Source organism: Motacilla alba, chromosome 5, assembly GCF_015832195.1.
Source record: "Motacilla alba alba isolate MOTALB_02 chromosome 5, Motacilla_alba_V1.0_pri, whole genome shotgun sequence".
Taxonomy (NCBI): domain Eukaryota; kingdom Metazoa; phylum Chordata; class Aves; order Passeriformes; family Motacillidae; genus Motacilla; species Motacilla alba.
The window spans coordinates 12,799,279-12,813,869 of NC_052020.1; the positions used below are offsets into that span (position 1 = coordinate 12,799,279).

At 37.6% G+C, this 14,591-nt stretch overlaps 1 protein-coding gene across 17 annotated transcripts in view; it reads right to left on the reverse strand.

The window, feature by feature from the left end:
• The window catches only part of SOX6 (SRY-box transcription factor 6), a 374,568-nt gene that overhangs the window by 142,631 nt on the left and 217,346 nt on the right, over window positions 1–14,591 (reverse strand). For all 17 annotated transcript variants that reach the window (XM_038139352.1, XM_038139350.1, XM_038139349.1 and 14 more), the window contains 2 exons: window positions 4,141–4,313; window positions 302–370 (listed from right to left, as the gene is read on the reverse strand). In XM_038139352.1, coding sequence (XP_037995280.1) covers window positions 302–370; window positions 4,141–4,313 — 242 coding nt within the window. The remainder of the gene's footprint in view (window positions 1–301; window positions 371–4,140; window positions 4,314–14,591) is intronic.

Here is a 14,591-nt window from a genome sequence, read left to right on the forward strand (position 1 = left end):
TAACTGAGACTCTGTTTTTACTTCACACAATACAAGTCAAACTGACTGCAGATTTCAGAATTATGACAAGATGGTGAGATTTAAAAATAGTTCATAACTTTCAGAAGAAAACTTTGCCTATTAAAGTTCTGTGCACCAAAAAAGACGTCTGACAATAATTTTCTGGGACACAAGGAACGCCCATAAAGAGCATCTTTACTCAGGCTTGCTAGTAAAGCGTGTGGCTGCTTTATTTTAGACCCTTCCCTCTCCATAAATAGAACTTAAGTACAATCAGAAGAGAGCAGTAAAACACACTGACCTGAATTTGCTGCTGCAGTAGATTGATTTTGTGCTGCTGTTGCAGAAGTTGCTGCTGTTGTCTTGCAATCTGTTAGAAATAAAATTTCCATTAAATTAAAACAGCAATATTGAAATTTCGATACTATTGACCGAAAAACATAATATTTGTTATTCTTTATTATATTTTATTAAGCATATTAAGTTTTTTAATGGGGCATCTTTTAGAGGTAAATTTAAATGCAACATAAAAATCTACTTAGAGAGTAAGAAATATGTATTTTAAGCAGTGAGATCTTAGCTCTGAAAAGCACAGAAACATAGGTTTATTTGTGTGCATGTGAATAATCTCATCACTATTCAATAAAGCATTTAAGTCTATGGTGATCTTTTACTGCGATGCATTACTGTTAGCTACAATGGGAATGAAACACATGCTTAAAATTAAGTGTTTTTCTGAATGGGGATGGGATTATGCAGGTGCTTTAGGTTAAACATACATTTTCCTGCTTTGCTGAACTGGAGCCTTGGCTGGTGTTTATAGATGTTTCATTATTCAGCATGAGCTCCTAGGGTAACCTTCTCTGACTTCCTCCACCATGAGCAGCACATTACTTCTCTTACAAATCCCAAAAATCATCCTTGGAGCTACTTAGCGAAGCAGAGCCTTATTCTGTGTAAAAGCAGTACCTGGTGCTCAGCAACTCATCCTCCACACAACCCTATGAAATATGTAGATAGTCTTACCCTCATTTGGTAGATTCTGTAGGGGATCTGGAGGATAAAGGTTCACTCTATCCCTTCTCTAACGCAGACGGAGAAAAGCAAATGTTCAGGGTGGAGAACACTAAGAGACTGGTGAGAATTTGCTACAGATTCTCCATCTACCTCCCTGATTCCCACAAAATCAGCATGCTGGAGAAGAAGGGAAACAGGATCCTGCCCTCAGACCACAGAGCTGCTCCCTGCAATGGGTGATGTGGAAGGCAGCTGTGGTGGGAATAGAGTATAACAAATGTGTAAAAAGCAGCTTTATCCCCAAAGAGCTGCAGCCAGGCCAATTATCCAAGATCAGAAACAGGTTTGACTCACAGGTGTAACCAATAAGGAAGAACAATCCTATAAGACAGGGAGAACTGGGATCTAGAGCCAGTTGCTGTCTGGGCTTTGAAGAAGGAGCAGTTGAGAAGAACTACCCATGAGAAATCACCGAGAACGTGTGGGACTCTTGCAATTAAATAACAATGCTTTTACTTTGAGAACACAACAGGCAGCCACAGATGAGAAGCCACAGGGAGCTGGGGGAACAACTGGACTTCTGCTTTAGAAGAGAAACAGTGCAGCAGACTGAAATGAGAACAAGATTTGTGTTTCCTGGAAATCCCAGCCTCAGCATTTCTGCTACCTTCATTTCTTAAGTATAATTTCCCCTCCAATAAATATTTATCTAGAGCAGAGGAATCACATAAAACAGCAAGAAGCTGGTGACAAAGGTATTTTGGTCACTCAAATCCACTGTTTCTCTTTTGGCAAAAACCCTCTTGGTCTCCTTCCCTAACATCGTCTGAGCACACTTACTGTGTTATAAACAGAGAAAGCTAAGTAAAATGTTTCTATGATAAAAAATGACAGGAATGTATAAAGGTTGGTTTGGAAATAAACAATCACATAGTTTTAGGGAAAACTGTTCAGATTAACTTATAAGGAATTTGCAGTCACATATTAACAGATTGTAATTGTGCATACATGGAGACCAAGGCTGTCATTTCCCTAATCTCTCCCTGTCATATGGAAATAACTCAGTAAGATTTTTCAGTTAAAGTTCACTTTTGTAAGAGAAATCAATACAAAATTCATGTGTATTTTAAGTCTTGTACATGGCCTCAAGGAGGCAAATTAAGGTCTAGATGATTCTGGGGCTGAGTGAAGGCAAAGGACCACAAAAAGATGGAGTCAAGCAACTCTCACAGATCACTACAGCAATGCTTGTAATGGAGCTCAAACTCCTTTCAGGAGCCTGGTATTCAAACAGATCTGGATGAACCTCCCAGGCAAGTCAATAAAATACAGTGAGTGAGGCTTGAATGAGCAGACCCTTGTGTGTGAGTGAAAAAGGGAATCAAAGAAAGCTGGCAGTTCCTGTGCCCAGGTAGCCCAGGGGCAGGTCCTGGAAGTGCAGGTAGCTGTTGTCAGCACAGTGACCAGCAGTGGGGTCTGTGCTTGGTGAAACACCCCTAATGGGGACAGTGCTGTATGGAATATTAAAAACCTCTCTAGGAGCTGGAGTTAGCATTTTAGTGAGCAACACACCAATTGTGTGACTCCATCTTAGAAGCGCAGTGCTTGTAGCTAAAGCTAAGGTCTGTCAGGTTTATGTCCACATTTCCCCTGCTGCTGAAGTCTCAGCAAAGGTAAAAGATGGTTACAGTGTGCAGCTTCACAGTGAAACCATACAGAGCGTGGAGCTGCATTGTGGGCCACTCTCTCTCAGTGCTGTATCACTTTTTCACAGGTACACAGTACCCTACATCCAGTATTGTTTGGAGCTGTTGATGACCTGGCTGCAGCTTAACACAGCTTAAGACAAGGAGGAGGCTTTTGTTTACATGCGCAAAAGAATGGATCTGCCAGCATTCTGACTGCTTGTGAACAGCTTTTTGTACCTGCATGCACAATGCAGCACATTTGAATAGGCATTTCCTGACAAAAACAAGAAATAAACCATGGAGCATCCAATCTCCAAGGTTCCTCTTCACTGGAGCAGTTCTGTGACAGAAAATGCACCCAGGACCCTGCAATGCAATTACCATAGCATCGTCTTGATGTATAGGCTTGACACAGTAAAGTAGGGTACACAAGCACCATGTGGCTCAAATTCTGAATTTTATTTGCCTATCGGTTGAGCTACATGCTCGCTTCATTGAGCATGACAACCTAGTTTTAAGTGTCATTTAATTTTCATTTTGAAATATAATTACAAAGTGTTCACTGTAAGATATCACTCGTCTGCAAATGTGTCAAGATTAATTTGTGCTAGCTTATTCACAAGTGTCAATAGTTAATTACTGTGTCATCTCTAGATGGCTAAATGACATTCTAACTTCTGATTTTTTACAGTGTTCCTTTATGTTATTTTCCATTAGGGGATGAGTCCATATTCCTACATGTGGGCAAATACCCAAGCACATAAAATACCAGACGTCACAACTCATTAAAATCAACAGAGCATACATTGCTGTATATATCCTATAAAATATATTTAACTGAAAAGATAATTCTAGTAATAATGTCAGATTCCTAAAAACCACACATTAATTTGGATCTGTCGGATCTAATGCCTAGGGGACTAGTGCATGGGATCATTGTTGTTGCACTTTTGTTCAATGAGAAGAGGGCAGCTCGTTGGACAGCTGCATCTTTAAACTAAACAAATAATCAAGGGAAAAAAAAACCAAAAAACCCAAAAAGACAAAACAAGATAAAACAAACTGTTCACAGCCTCAACAAAAAAATCAAACCTTACCTGTGTAAGGTATTTGAACGTTTGAGTATGCTTAAGAGTTTTTGTTTAATTATTCTTTTGTCAAAAAGAGAAATTGTTAGATAATGGTTATAGTCTGGCTTGTTCATAACTCTCAAAATTGCTTCTCAGTGCAAGGACAACTGTGAAATCTATCATCCACTCCTCCCTTTTTTTTCTGGGTCCTATAATATTTCCTCTTTCTGGAAAAACGGCTAACTTCTGCAGATATTTAAGCTCTTTTAACAAAAACACAAAAGGAAACAACAGCAGGCAGAGCAGAGTTTGTGACAAGCATTCTGCGTGAACCATTTTCACACGTTTCTTTCTTGGAGCCTCACCTGTTCTTGCTGTTGGCGAGCAAGGTCCATTTGCTGCCGTTGTTTTTCAATTTGTGAGGCTGCCAGCTTTTTCTGCTCATCATGGGCAGCCAGGAGCTGCTCCCGTAAGCTGATCAGCTGGGTGATCATAGTAGAGAGCTGTCGCTCTTTTTCTGCCAGGCTTTCTGGTGTACCTAAACATGGGCGAAAGATGTACAGTAAATATGAGGTAGACAATATTTACAAAGCAATATTTACCCCTCAAAAAAGAATGGCTGCATCACCAATGTGCTTTTTTCAAACTGCAGCTTGGATATATTTTCTGCTAACAAACCTCAAAAGAATGTAACACATAGATTTGCTGTGCTCTAAGCAGGGGAGGATGTAACAGAAATGATATAGAATATTTCCTTTTTTCTGGCAGAGGGTTATTCTGTATGAATTCCTGGATCTTCTCCATCTAAATCTGCCCACTGTGATAAATACTTTCATAGTTTATCAGACATAATTTTACCTCAGTTTATATATTTTCTTATTTTTTCACTCCAAGTATGTACAAATGCTAAAACAGAATTTAAAAGATGCTGTTTGGTGGAAGAAGCAGTTTAAGAATTTATTGATAATTTCTCCAAAATACCCATATATCTGGTAGGTCATTTAGGTAAATGTAAGCTATGGTTGTGGAATGTGTATTAAAAATGAGCTTTACTTGTCCCCAAGAGAAATAGCTAACCTGAGAAAATAGCTTAAGAATTTTCATTTAACTTTCAAAGTTTACTCTACAGAGAGCACTTAATTAATATGAAACTACGGTACATTTATTCTTTGCACTAATGATGCTTAATGGTCTGTTTATGGGTAAATTGCATGGGTCTCATAAGTGGAGAGTACAGGGTCCTTTTCCAAATCAATCTGAAAATATCCCACCTTATATAGGAACATATTACCCTGTCAGAAACAGTAATGTCAGCTCCTATATTTGAGCCATACAATACATCTCCTTTTGTGAGCATCTCAGAACCACAGGTCTATAAGAGATAATATAAATACATCAAGGTAGAAGTCCAAGAATATTGGAAGATAATCTGAAAAAAAAGTTTAGAGTTGGAAGTGGGATAAATAAAGCAATTTAATGTTGTAAAGTAGAACTGAAAATCAGAGAAGAAAACCAAATCAAGAATTATTCAGGTCTGTAGTCTGCCACTACACAGTGGCACTTTGAGAAGTGGCACAAAAGAGAGTATTCAGAAACTTCCTTTCCTCTGTTCACAATAGAGGACTGTGATAAAGAAGTCACTGGACTTTTGAAGAAGAAGAAAAGGTGTGAGCAATAGGACCTGGGAGGGAATGGAGAAACTGTCACAAAATTATGACTCCAGCTTCTTCCCAGGAATAAGATGGATATCTTGTAAAGAAGAGAAGAAAAAAGAGGCTGACAGATTTCATAAGGAGAAGGGAGACAAAACAGGCTCCTGCCAAGAAGGCGACAAACCCAAGATTATCCACTACTTACATTGTGGGGCCAGTATGATTCTTACACAGAATTTCATTTGCAAAAGCAGCTTTAAAGAAAACCTCTGTCTGAAATTGCTTTGTATGGAAAAAAAAAAAGAAACTGCATAGCTTAAGTCATTCACTATAAAGAAACTCCGAGAAACAAAGAGTACCTCATTTTCTGTACATTTATTAATTGCATTTAGCAATGTAAAGTACTGAAAAAGATTCAATTTCTTATTCACTATTAAGTATCTTAGTTTTAAATGTGTTTCCAAGAACCTGATGTTTCCCTACCCTCTAATGCCTAATGTACATCCAGTGTACGTGTGCCACAGGTCTCCAGAAGAAGAAAAATGTGTAAATTCTGTTGCAGTAGAAATTTTAGAAAAGATTGGATAGTGATTTCTGTAGTCACAGGAGGAATGATGGATGCATGAAGTTGAAACTGATGGACACTCCTACCCAGACCAACTCATTGCGAAACCTTAGTGTGATACAAGTGACTGAAGCAATAGAAGAGTTCTGTGCAAAAAGCTGTTACAAGCTCAAAATAAATGCAAAATAATTTTTGAAAGTAAGCTTAGGCAGGTGTGTGGCCAGGAAAGTGCCTGCCCTGGAAGCACTGCCTTGCCAGGATCCTTCAGCATGTACTGAGCTCCATGCTGACAGCTGTTCAATTCCCTGCAACTTCAGTATAGACCTACCTTAACCGTCCTAAACTGTGTTATTAGGTCTTGAAGATTTTTCAGTATGGTTCAGAGATCATTTAGGTGGTTTTGAATTCATTTCCATAGGTAAAAGTCTCTTCTGCCAAAGAAAAACTCCCTTGCCCATTGTGACAAGAAGAGATCAACCACTCCACTCACCAACTTTAGAAAGCCAGTGGGAAGCAACCTGCTGCCTCAAATAATACTTATTGTCCTCCACTGCCACCTGGGAAACAACAGCTTGAGACTTTCACATCTGTCAAGCAGCTTTGGCATCATAGTGCAAGCCCCTGAGCTTACAGTCATAAAATATTTTACACACCCAAAGCAGATATTAATCTCCCACTCCATTTCCATATTAGTCTGTATAGCTCGTACTTGCTCCATAGCATGAGTAGAAAACCACCACAAAGAGTGCCTGCAAAGGCTACAAAATGTTGTTGTTTTGTTAGGATTGCTTAGAACTATTTGATATAGTTGCCACAAATTTATAATCTTTCTTTTCTTTCTTTCTTTGATTTTTTTACAATAGCAGGCAGAAGTAACTGTTCTTATTCAGGAATCCACAGCAATTGTTTTTCTTTCCTTTTCCCTCCCCCGAGAAACACATCTGAAATAAATGACCCCATTTAAAGTACTCTGCTCTTTAATTTGTACCCTGTTATGTAATCCAGCAACAGAATAGAACTGATGACCACAAAATGTACACTGTGCTCCTGGAAAATCATGAGACCTCCATGAAGCTGCAGGACACCTAACCAAGAACAAGCACAAGATGAGAATGTTGTTGCATGAACAGTGTGTGTAGGGGGGGGGGAGGCATAATTTAATTTTAGAGTGGAAAATCCCAACCATTATTTTACAGTTTAAATACCAATAAAAACCAACTTGCTTAGAATGCAGACCAGATTGAGCTGATCTGGCTGGGACAAGAGAGGTCATCAGTAGCTGTGTGCCATCATCATCTGTTTTGCATCCACTTACTGTAGCAAGCAATGAGATTCCTAAACTCATTACCAGTAAATAAACTTCTGCTGCTGACTGAAAATATCTATAAATAAAATAAAAATACAGCAATCTGTAAAATGTATTTGCCATAAAAACAGATAAAACAAAAAGCTTAGTAAAAAATGAACAGTAAATATGCCAGCTTCCATAAAATATTATATACCACAGCTCTCCCTCTGTTCTAATCCTTTTCTCGTACTCCAAAGGCAGCAGTGCATTTTTTTCCATGGGGTCTTCCTTATCCCCAAAACACATCTGTCTTGAGTTTCTCTCAGATTTGTCAGGTGGATCAGTGCTCCCCAGGGCCTGCTCCATCTGAAGTATTTTAATTTGACTAAACACCTGATTTATTTTATCTCTCCGATGAGAAAGGCAGTTTGTCTTAATAGAGCCTGTCAGCCCACAGTCCCATTCACAGCAATTTACAGGCAGCCAGGGATGCTGGAAAAGAAGAGTGCTGTGATTCTGTATTTTATCCTCCTCCAGAAAGCACCTAAAAGCAGCTATTCACTGCTACTGCATGTGGCATTTTAGAACTGAATTAGCTTTTTATTCAAGTAACTACACTTGTTGTGAATAGCTTATCTGTAAAATTGCTACATTCACTACTGATTTTATTAACCTTTGGCTCTATCACAAAATGGTCTTCAGTTAGGAAAGACCTTTAAAATTGACACGTTTTTCTTAGAGGCCTTTATTTCAGTGACTACAGATATACTGAATTTGATCCATTGACTCCCTTTACCAGCAGTATTTAAAATTTTGAGTGTTGGTGGGAAGCTGATAGTGTTTAAGGACTTCTTTTTAAAACGAAGATGTGTCAGTCTCATCAAAAATTCAGGAAAAAATGTTATTATTTTTGATAATACTTTGGGTATATCCCCACCTTTGTGATAATAATCTGGTTGAAGTAATATTTTAATTTTTCCCCATGTGCTTATTGTTTTACTGTTTATTTTGGATTTCAGCACAAATTGAGATAAAATATTCAGATTGAAGAGAACTAAGGCATCAAAGAGACCTCTTGACTTTTTGAAATTCTGGTCATGGGTCAATCTAACCAGGAGACAGAAAATAAAAAGTAGCTATAAATCTGCTGAAAAAGAGAGAAGAGTTCAACTTGTGGTCTAAAATTACATTTAGAAAGAATTCTGCTTGTGGCAAAATTCTATCTACTAAAACCAACTAGAATACGACACGATTTCTGATACATTAAGTAACAGAAAGAACATCATGTATCTTACACTGCATATAATAAGAATCATAAACCCCATTCTGAATTTTTTTACTTAGATTTAAGTATTGCCAAAAAAAATTAAAAATTAGCATCCTGAAGGTATAGCTATACAATATAAATAAAGTTCCTATATCAACCACTGGTTTACCACCTTTTAAAACTCCTGTTACCTTTTACAACCTATTCAGTCTATATACAAAGGTAGCTGCATGTAAGCAAACACTGCAGGCTTCTCAATGTTAAATTTCTTACTGTCTTTGGGGCAAGCTGTCCTGAGGTGGAGGCAGATGATAATAATAACTGCTGGTAAGGGAAAAAAAGAAACAGGCATAACAAGAAATAAACTTCTAGGCTTACATAGCGTAATTTAAACTAATCTCTCTGACACTCAGGAAAAGAAAATGAGGTAAACCACATTTTCTATCAAGTGAATAAAAGAAAAAAATACTGGAGTCATAAATGAACCAAAAATTTGACAGGCAAGATCCATAGCTTGCTAAAGTAGGGTTCTTAGCTGTGACACAAAATTACTCTGGGTTCTTGAATGTGTCTTAGTGTCCCAACATGTAGACAAAGTAAAACACTACCAATCAGAGGTTTTTATGCCTGGTTAGTTAATGTTTCTGAAGTGCTTTGAGACCTTTGCATGGAATCTCTACACAGCTGCAAAGCATTATTGGTTCTCTTGAATTCTGTGATTAGTGTAAAACATGACAAATATCATCCTTGTTTATGCACTGCATCTAAACTAACTTTTGCTCCATATGCTTACAGGAAATACAAATTAATAAATCACAAATGATTACTCCTGGTACGTTTACAGAACAAACACATTGTGTGACTTTTATGAAATCAGGAGGCAGTAATGCAAGAAAGAAGTGTGGACTTTGCCAGAAACTAAGTAGGGCTTTAAATCACATAACTGCAGCTCCAAAGTATCGTCAGCCAAAACAGTTCAACCAACAATCAAAAATTATTCTGAATCAAGTTAAGCAATTTCAGCTTTTTTTTTTTTCCTTTAAAAAAAAGCCTTTGTGACTCAATCCCTCTGTTAGATTGGAGGGGATTTTATTATTTTATGGACATTGAAAAGAAAGCAAGAACACAATGCTAGACATAAAAGAAAGTGCATTTGATCTTAGCTTCCCAGAGATAACCTGGTTAAACCGTTCTGTCTAACACTGCAGTCTGCAGCACACATCAGATGGGCTGTGATGTTTCCACTTCACAGGCTCTGTCCAGCATTTAGCATTTACCCTTTCTTGATTGGGTCACCTTCTAAATGCCACAAAACAGGGCAGCAAAAGTCAACAAAAATAAACAGGAAAAACAGAAGAAAGTAACAATCTAATGGAAGGGCTTCGGAGATAAAAGTCACTTTGTGAGGGCTGCCCGACTAAGGAGCCCCCTTGCCATTGCAACAGCATCTAATTTGAGTTCTAACTCCAGCAGCAGTTTAAAAAGCTTTCACTCTAAAGGGCCCCAAGTGTATCATAAAGATAAAGCATTTCAGTAGAAAACAGCCACAAAGACCTCTATTATCTTATCAGTCTTTGGTTACAACAGCTGAACCAATATGACTAAGTTCTGAATGACTTTTTTTCCCCTTCTTTTTATAACACTAGAATACTGGAATTTCTTTATTTCATGATCAGTTAGCAATTGTTGGTGTTCCCATATGCTACTGTCCTGTTCTTAGTCAATAAAAAAGTTTTATAAATGCTCCCATTGTGCTTTGTAGCATCCCAGTGCAGAAAGCAGCACAGCAAACATGTCCAGCATGCAAAACACACCGCACTGCTTCTCTTGGGAAGGTGTAAGATCCCTCCCCTCCCTTATGTCTCAAAATGATTCTGCATTTTCAGCTTTGAGCAAAGAAATTGTATTACCATATGTCCACAGACAGTAATGGGAATTAATATTAGGAACTACAGAAAATATTCTGTAGAGAAAAATGTGTCAGATTTTAAAAAACAAAAAAAGAGTTTAAATTAGTTGTACTTTATGAGGAGGATGAAAATGTTTTACTGATAATCCAGAAGTTTTCTCCTAATGCCATATATACTAAAACTCACACATTGCAGCAATTTCTTAGGTGGGAGCAATTTGAAACGCCTATGATTTGCAAAACAGCAAACTTTTAAAACAATCCTATATTTATCATGGTCCTGCCTTTCTTGCCAAAAAACAGCCAAATAGCTGAGTGAACATGGAACCAACTCAGTGAGGCCATGCTGACCCTTCAATGTCACACATCACTGTGCCCACAGACAGGTAAGGGCAAGGACAGGACCCCACAAGCACCTCCCTGGCTTTGGCTGAGCTGAGCTCACAGCCAGCCCTGGGCTCCTGCACCCATTGCCCCTCAGCTTGGTTCATCCCAAGGCTCTCACCCATTCCACAGCTCCAGATCTCTGCCTGGCACTGAGCTGGGCACAGGTGCCCTCCCAGGCACCTTGGAGCATTCATGTTCAACTGAGCCCCGTCCAACCACCCAAAGCTTCCTGCTCTGTTTTTTTCCCTTCTCAAAAGGATCTGATGGATTTATTCCTTCTTCAAACATCACCGAACCATTTATTCTGCATTAAGAACAAGTCACAAGAATGTCTGTAGTAATCCAGCTGAATATTTCCCCTAAAGATTTGCCATCACCTGGGGCAGGTTTACCTGCCATAGTATGTCCAGTAAATCTTATACCTTAGCTTTGCTCCTCCAAATAACTTTTTTTTTTTTCCTCACACATTCACTGGACTTTTTGCTCTTGCATGGTTTCTTAGCAATTCTCAAGTGTTTTCTGAGCAATATCTTACATTCAGAGGTTTTCTTCCTTGACTGCTTTCCACAGCAGTTCCAGACTAAACCAATATACTCAGAATAGAAACCCTGCAATGACTGGACCAACAGAAACTGCTCCCAAGGTTCTCTCCAGCAGCCCCATAGATGTAAAAGCGGGGTTCCAGGCAAAGCTTTGGACTAAGTTCCTGCTCAGCTCATGGATCAGCACAATGAAACTCTGCACCATTTTTAGCAGTGTGGTGAATCTACAGTTGAGTCCTAAAATGTAACCCACGTCAGGAATGCAGGAAAGAATGTGATGTTAGCCAGAGCTTCGACCTCCCCCTCCTCCAAACCAGTGCCCAGCAAAAAGCAGAATTCCAGCAAATCTCTTGGACTCCTTACTTCCTTTCACACACATGAAAAGAAGAACGCTGTCTGACATAAGCCTTAGAGGACTTCAAACATCTTTAGAGATTTTGTTACTATCTCACAGATACAGTTTTATTTTACTATTGCCCTTTATTTTAAAAAATAAATTAAAAATATAAATAAAACTCACTTTGGCTAATTTCTTAGAATTTCTCTCAAATTCAGAAGAAATTGTAAATTTATACTCTAAATTATATTAAAAGTACACACTAAGTGTTAATTCATACATGTGCCCATGGAGGGAAGATAATGAGGTTTTTAATATATTATTTGTAGGGTTTTTCAGCAGCAAGTAGAGATTTAGTTATAAATTGTTTAGTGCTTTCAATGGGTTTAGAAAGCTTCATATATACTCAATATGAACTGTTAAGGAAAAATGTAGGAAAAATGTGATATTGCTGGATATAAACAGAGAAATGCATATTATACATTTCAACTAAAAACTCATAGCCAACCTGTTCCTGTTGAGTTTGAATATAAGGATATAGCAGAGGCCATAGGCTGTGAGTAATCTGTGATACAAACACTAAAATATGAGATAAAGAGAAAAATGAGTAATTTTGTTTTGTTAACTGAGTAGACTGTAATCCAGGGCATAGCACATCAAAATAAAATTAACATGTGGTGTTAGATAGAGAGCAAAATTCACATGATTCATATTATTATTGAGTCTAATACTTGATTCCAATGCTTTCAAAGTGAAAAAAAAATACAAATGAAAATAAAGATGGCCCAACCATTAAAGGCACTCATTCAGGACTTGAGAGCTGAAAAAATATCCTGACCTTCAGTTTCAGATTTTCCCATTTAAATACAGATGACATTACTTCCCTAGATCATGGAGGGGAAAAGGAAGGGGGATGTTGCACTGAAGACAGCAACAGCAAAGATTACAAACTAAACTTGTGGGCCACAGACAGAAATAGTATATTAGGAAAAAAAATAAACAAAAAAAACCCCACCAAAAAACATAAAACCCCTCCAAACAAAATCTAACCCTCATTTACTCATACACCGGTTCCTCCTCTGCAGAAGAATCCACACTGAGCTATCAGGAGCTGTGCTGATAAGAATAGCAGAAATACTCAAATGTCATAGTAGTAATAAACTTCCAGCATCAGAACCATCTCTGTGCAAACATCCCACGTGGGGGGGATGATGTTTACCAGCTTTTCTTGGGGACATTAATATGGTAAGTGAAAAAAGCACAAAATTGGTTTTGTTTTCCGTATCAGAACACACATTAAGCATTAGCAAAACTAGCAGATCAAAATGGCTTCCTCCAAAAAGACCAGAGTCATAAACATGGTTTAAAAGTTAAATCCTTTCATTTTCTCATTTGCAAGAGCTGTAAAACTAACTTCAACCCAATAGTCCTTCAAGGATTTAAGTTGTCATGTAGTAAAACGGGGGAAGTCTCATAGAGAAATGGAGATGTCTGAAGCTTTTCCTTCTGATAATGGGACACAAATATTAAATATCAGAAAAATCAAGCCCCACAGTAAATATGATGATTGTTGGTTCTTCATTACACTGGAATTATCAATTCAGCAAGTCTAATTCTCTCTTGTAGATTGTCTACACATACATGTAGATCAAAGCCTTCAACAGAAACACTCTGTATTTACAACGGCATGAGAGCTGACCCCCATGTTCCCACAAACACTAAGTGAAGCCAGTTGTTCACCTTCCCTATTATTTTATCTCTGAACCTGACCCAAAACACAGGGACACTTTCATCAGTTTTGCCTAAATTTTGTAATTATAGAAGGAAAAATAGCAGACTCATGAAGTAGAAGTCAAAAAAAACCTCACCTCAGTTTCTAGAAAACTCACTGTATTAGGCATGTAGTGACATTAGTAAAATCCCAGGTTTAGGTCTGAGACTGTTTTTCTCTGAAAGCATCATTTGGCATAAAAAACTGTGTACTCAGAATTAGACATTTTAAATGCACTTTCTTATTAAACTCTCTCCATGAGCTGTTTATAGTTTAATGTGAAACTGCAGATGTAGAACTGAGAATGAAGTGCTTACACAGAGAAATACTGCCCAACCTTTTACAACAGCTTCCAAGGAATTCCAACATAATAGCATTATTTTCCTAAACATAATTTTGTTTTCTGGATAATTTTTTTCCATTTTTATTTTTCTCTTCTGATTCCGAACATTTGCTGAATGAAGCTCTGCTGCACTAGTAGTCTCACTGTATCCTAATTAAATTAAGCAATTTTTTTAGATGTTTGAATTCAATAGAAAATCCCTAAATTTCCTTTCCAGAAAAGAAGAAAAAAAAAAATTTTTCCTAATATTTGCAGCTGTGCCTTGATGGGGAGGATTGACTGCAACTGCTAACCCATCTCTAATATTCATATAAAACACTGCAATAAAATGTGTGGAAAGATAATTTTTGTTAACATCCTCTTTTAGATGTGAAATGAGATTTTCTTGATTTTCTTTTGCTTATATACAATCATAGGTAGTGTATTCTTTGGAATTACAGTGTTGAGAGGCACAATTGGTGACAGTCTGGAATAAGTAGGATCTTATCAAGTGACATGAAAAGATTGGGAGCTTGCTGAAGAAAGAAATTTAGATGGAGAATTCAGGACTGATTTTGAAATTGCTCCATTTCATTGATTGTTCTTTCCTAACAACACACAGCTGCATAAAAGCAATTTTTTTCCATATTCAATTTAAACTTGAACAAGTGATTTCTGGGTGCTATTAATCTTATATTTTTCATTTGGTAAACATGATAGAATTTCAAAATCTATACAATTTTTCATTCTTTTAAAACTAGTATTTCTTCCCATGT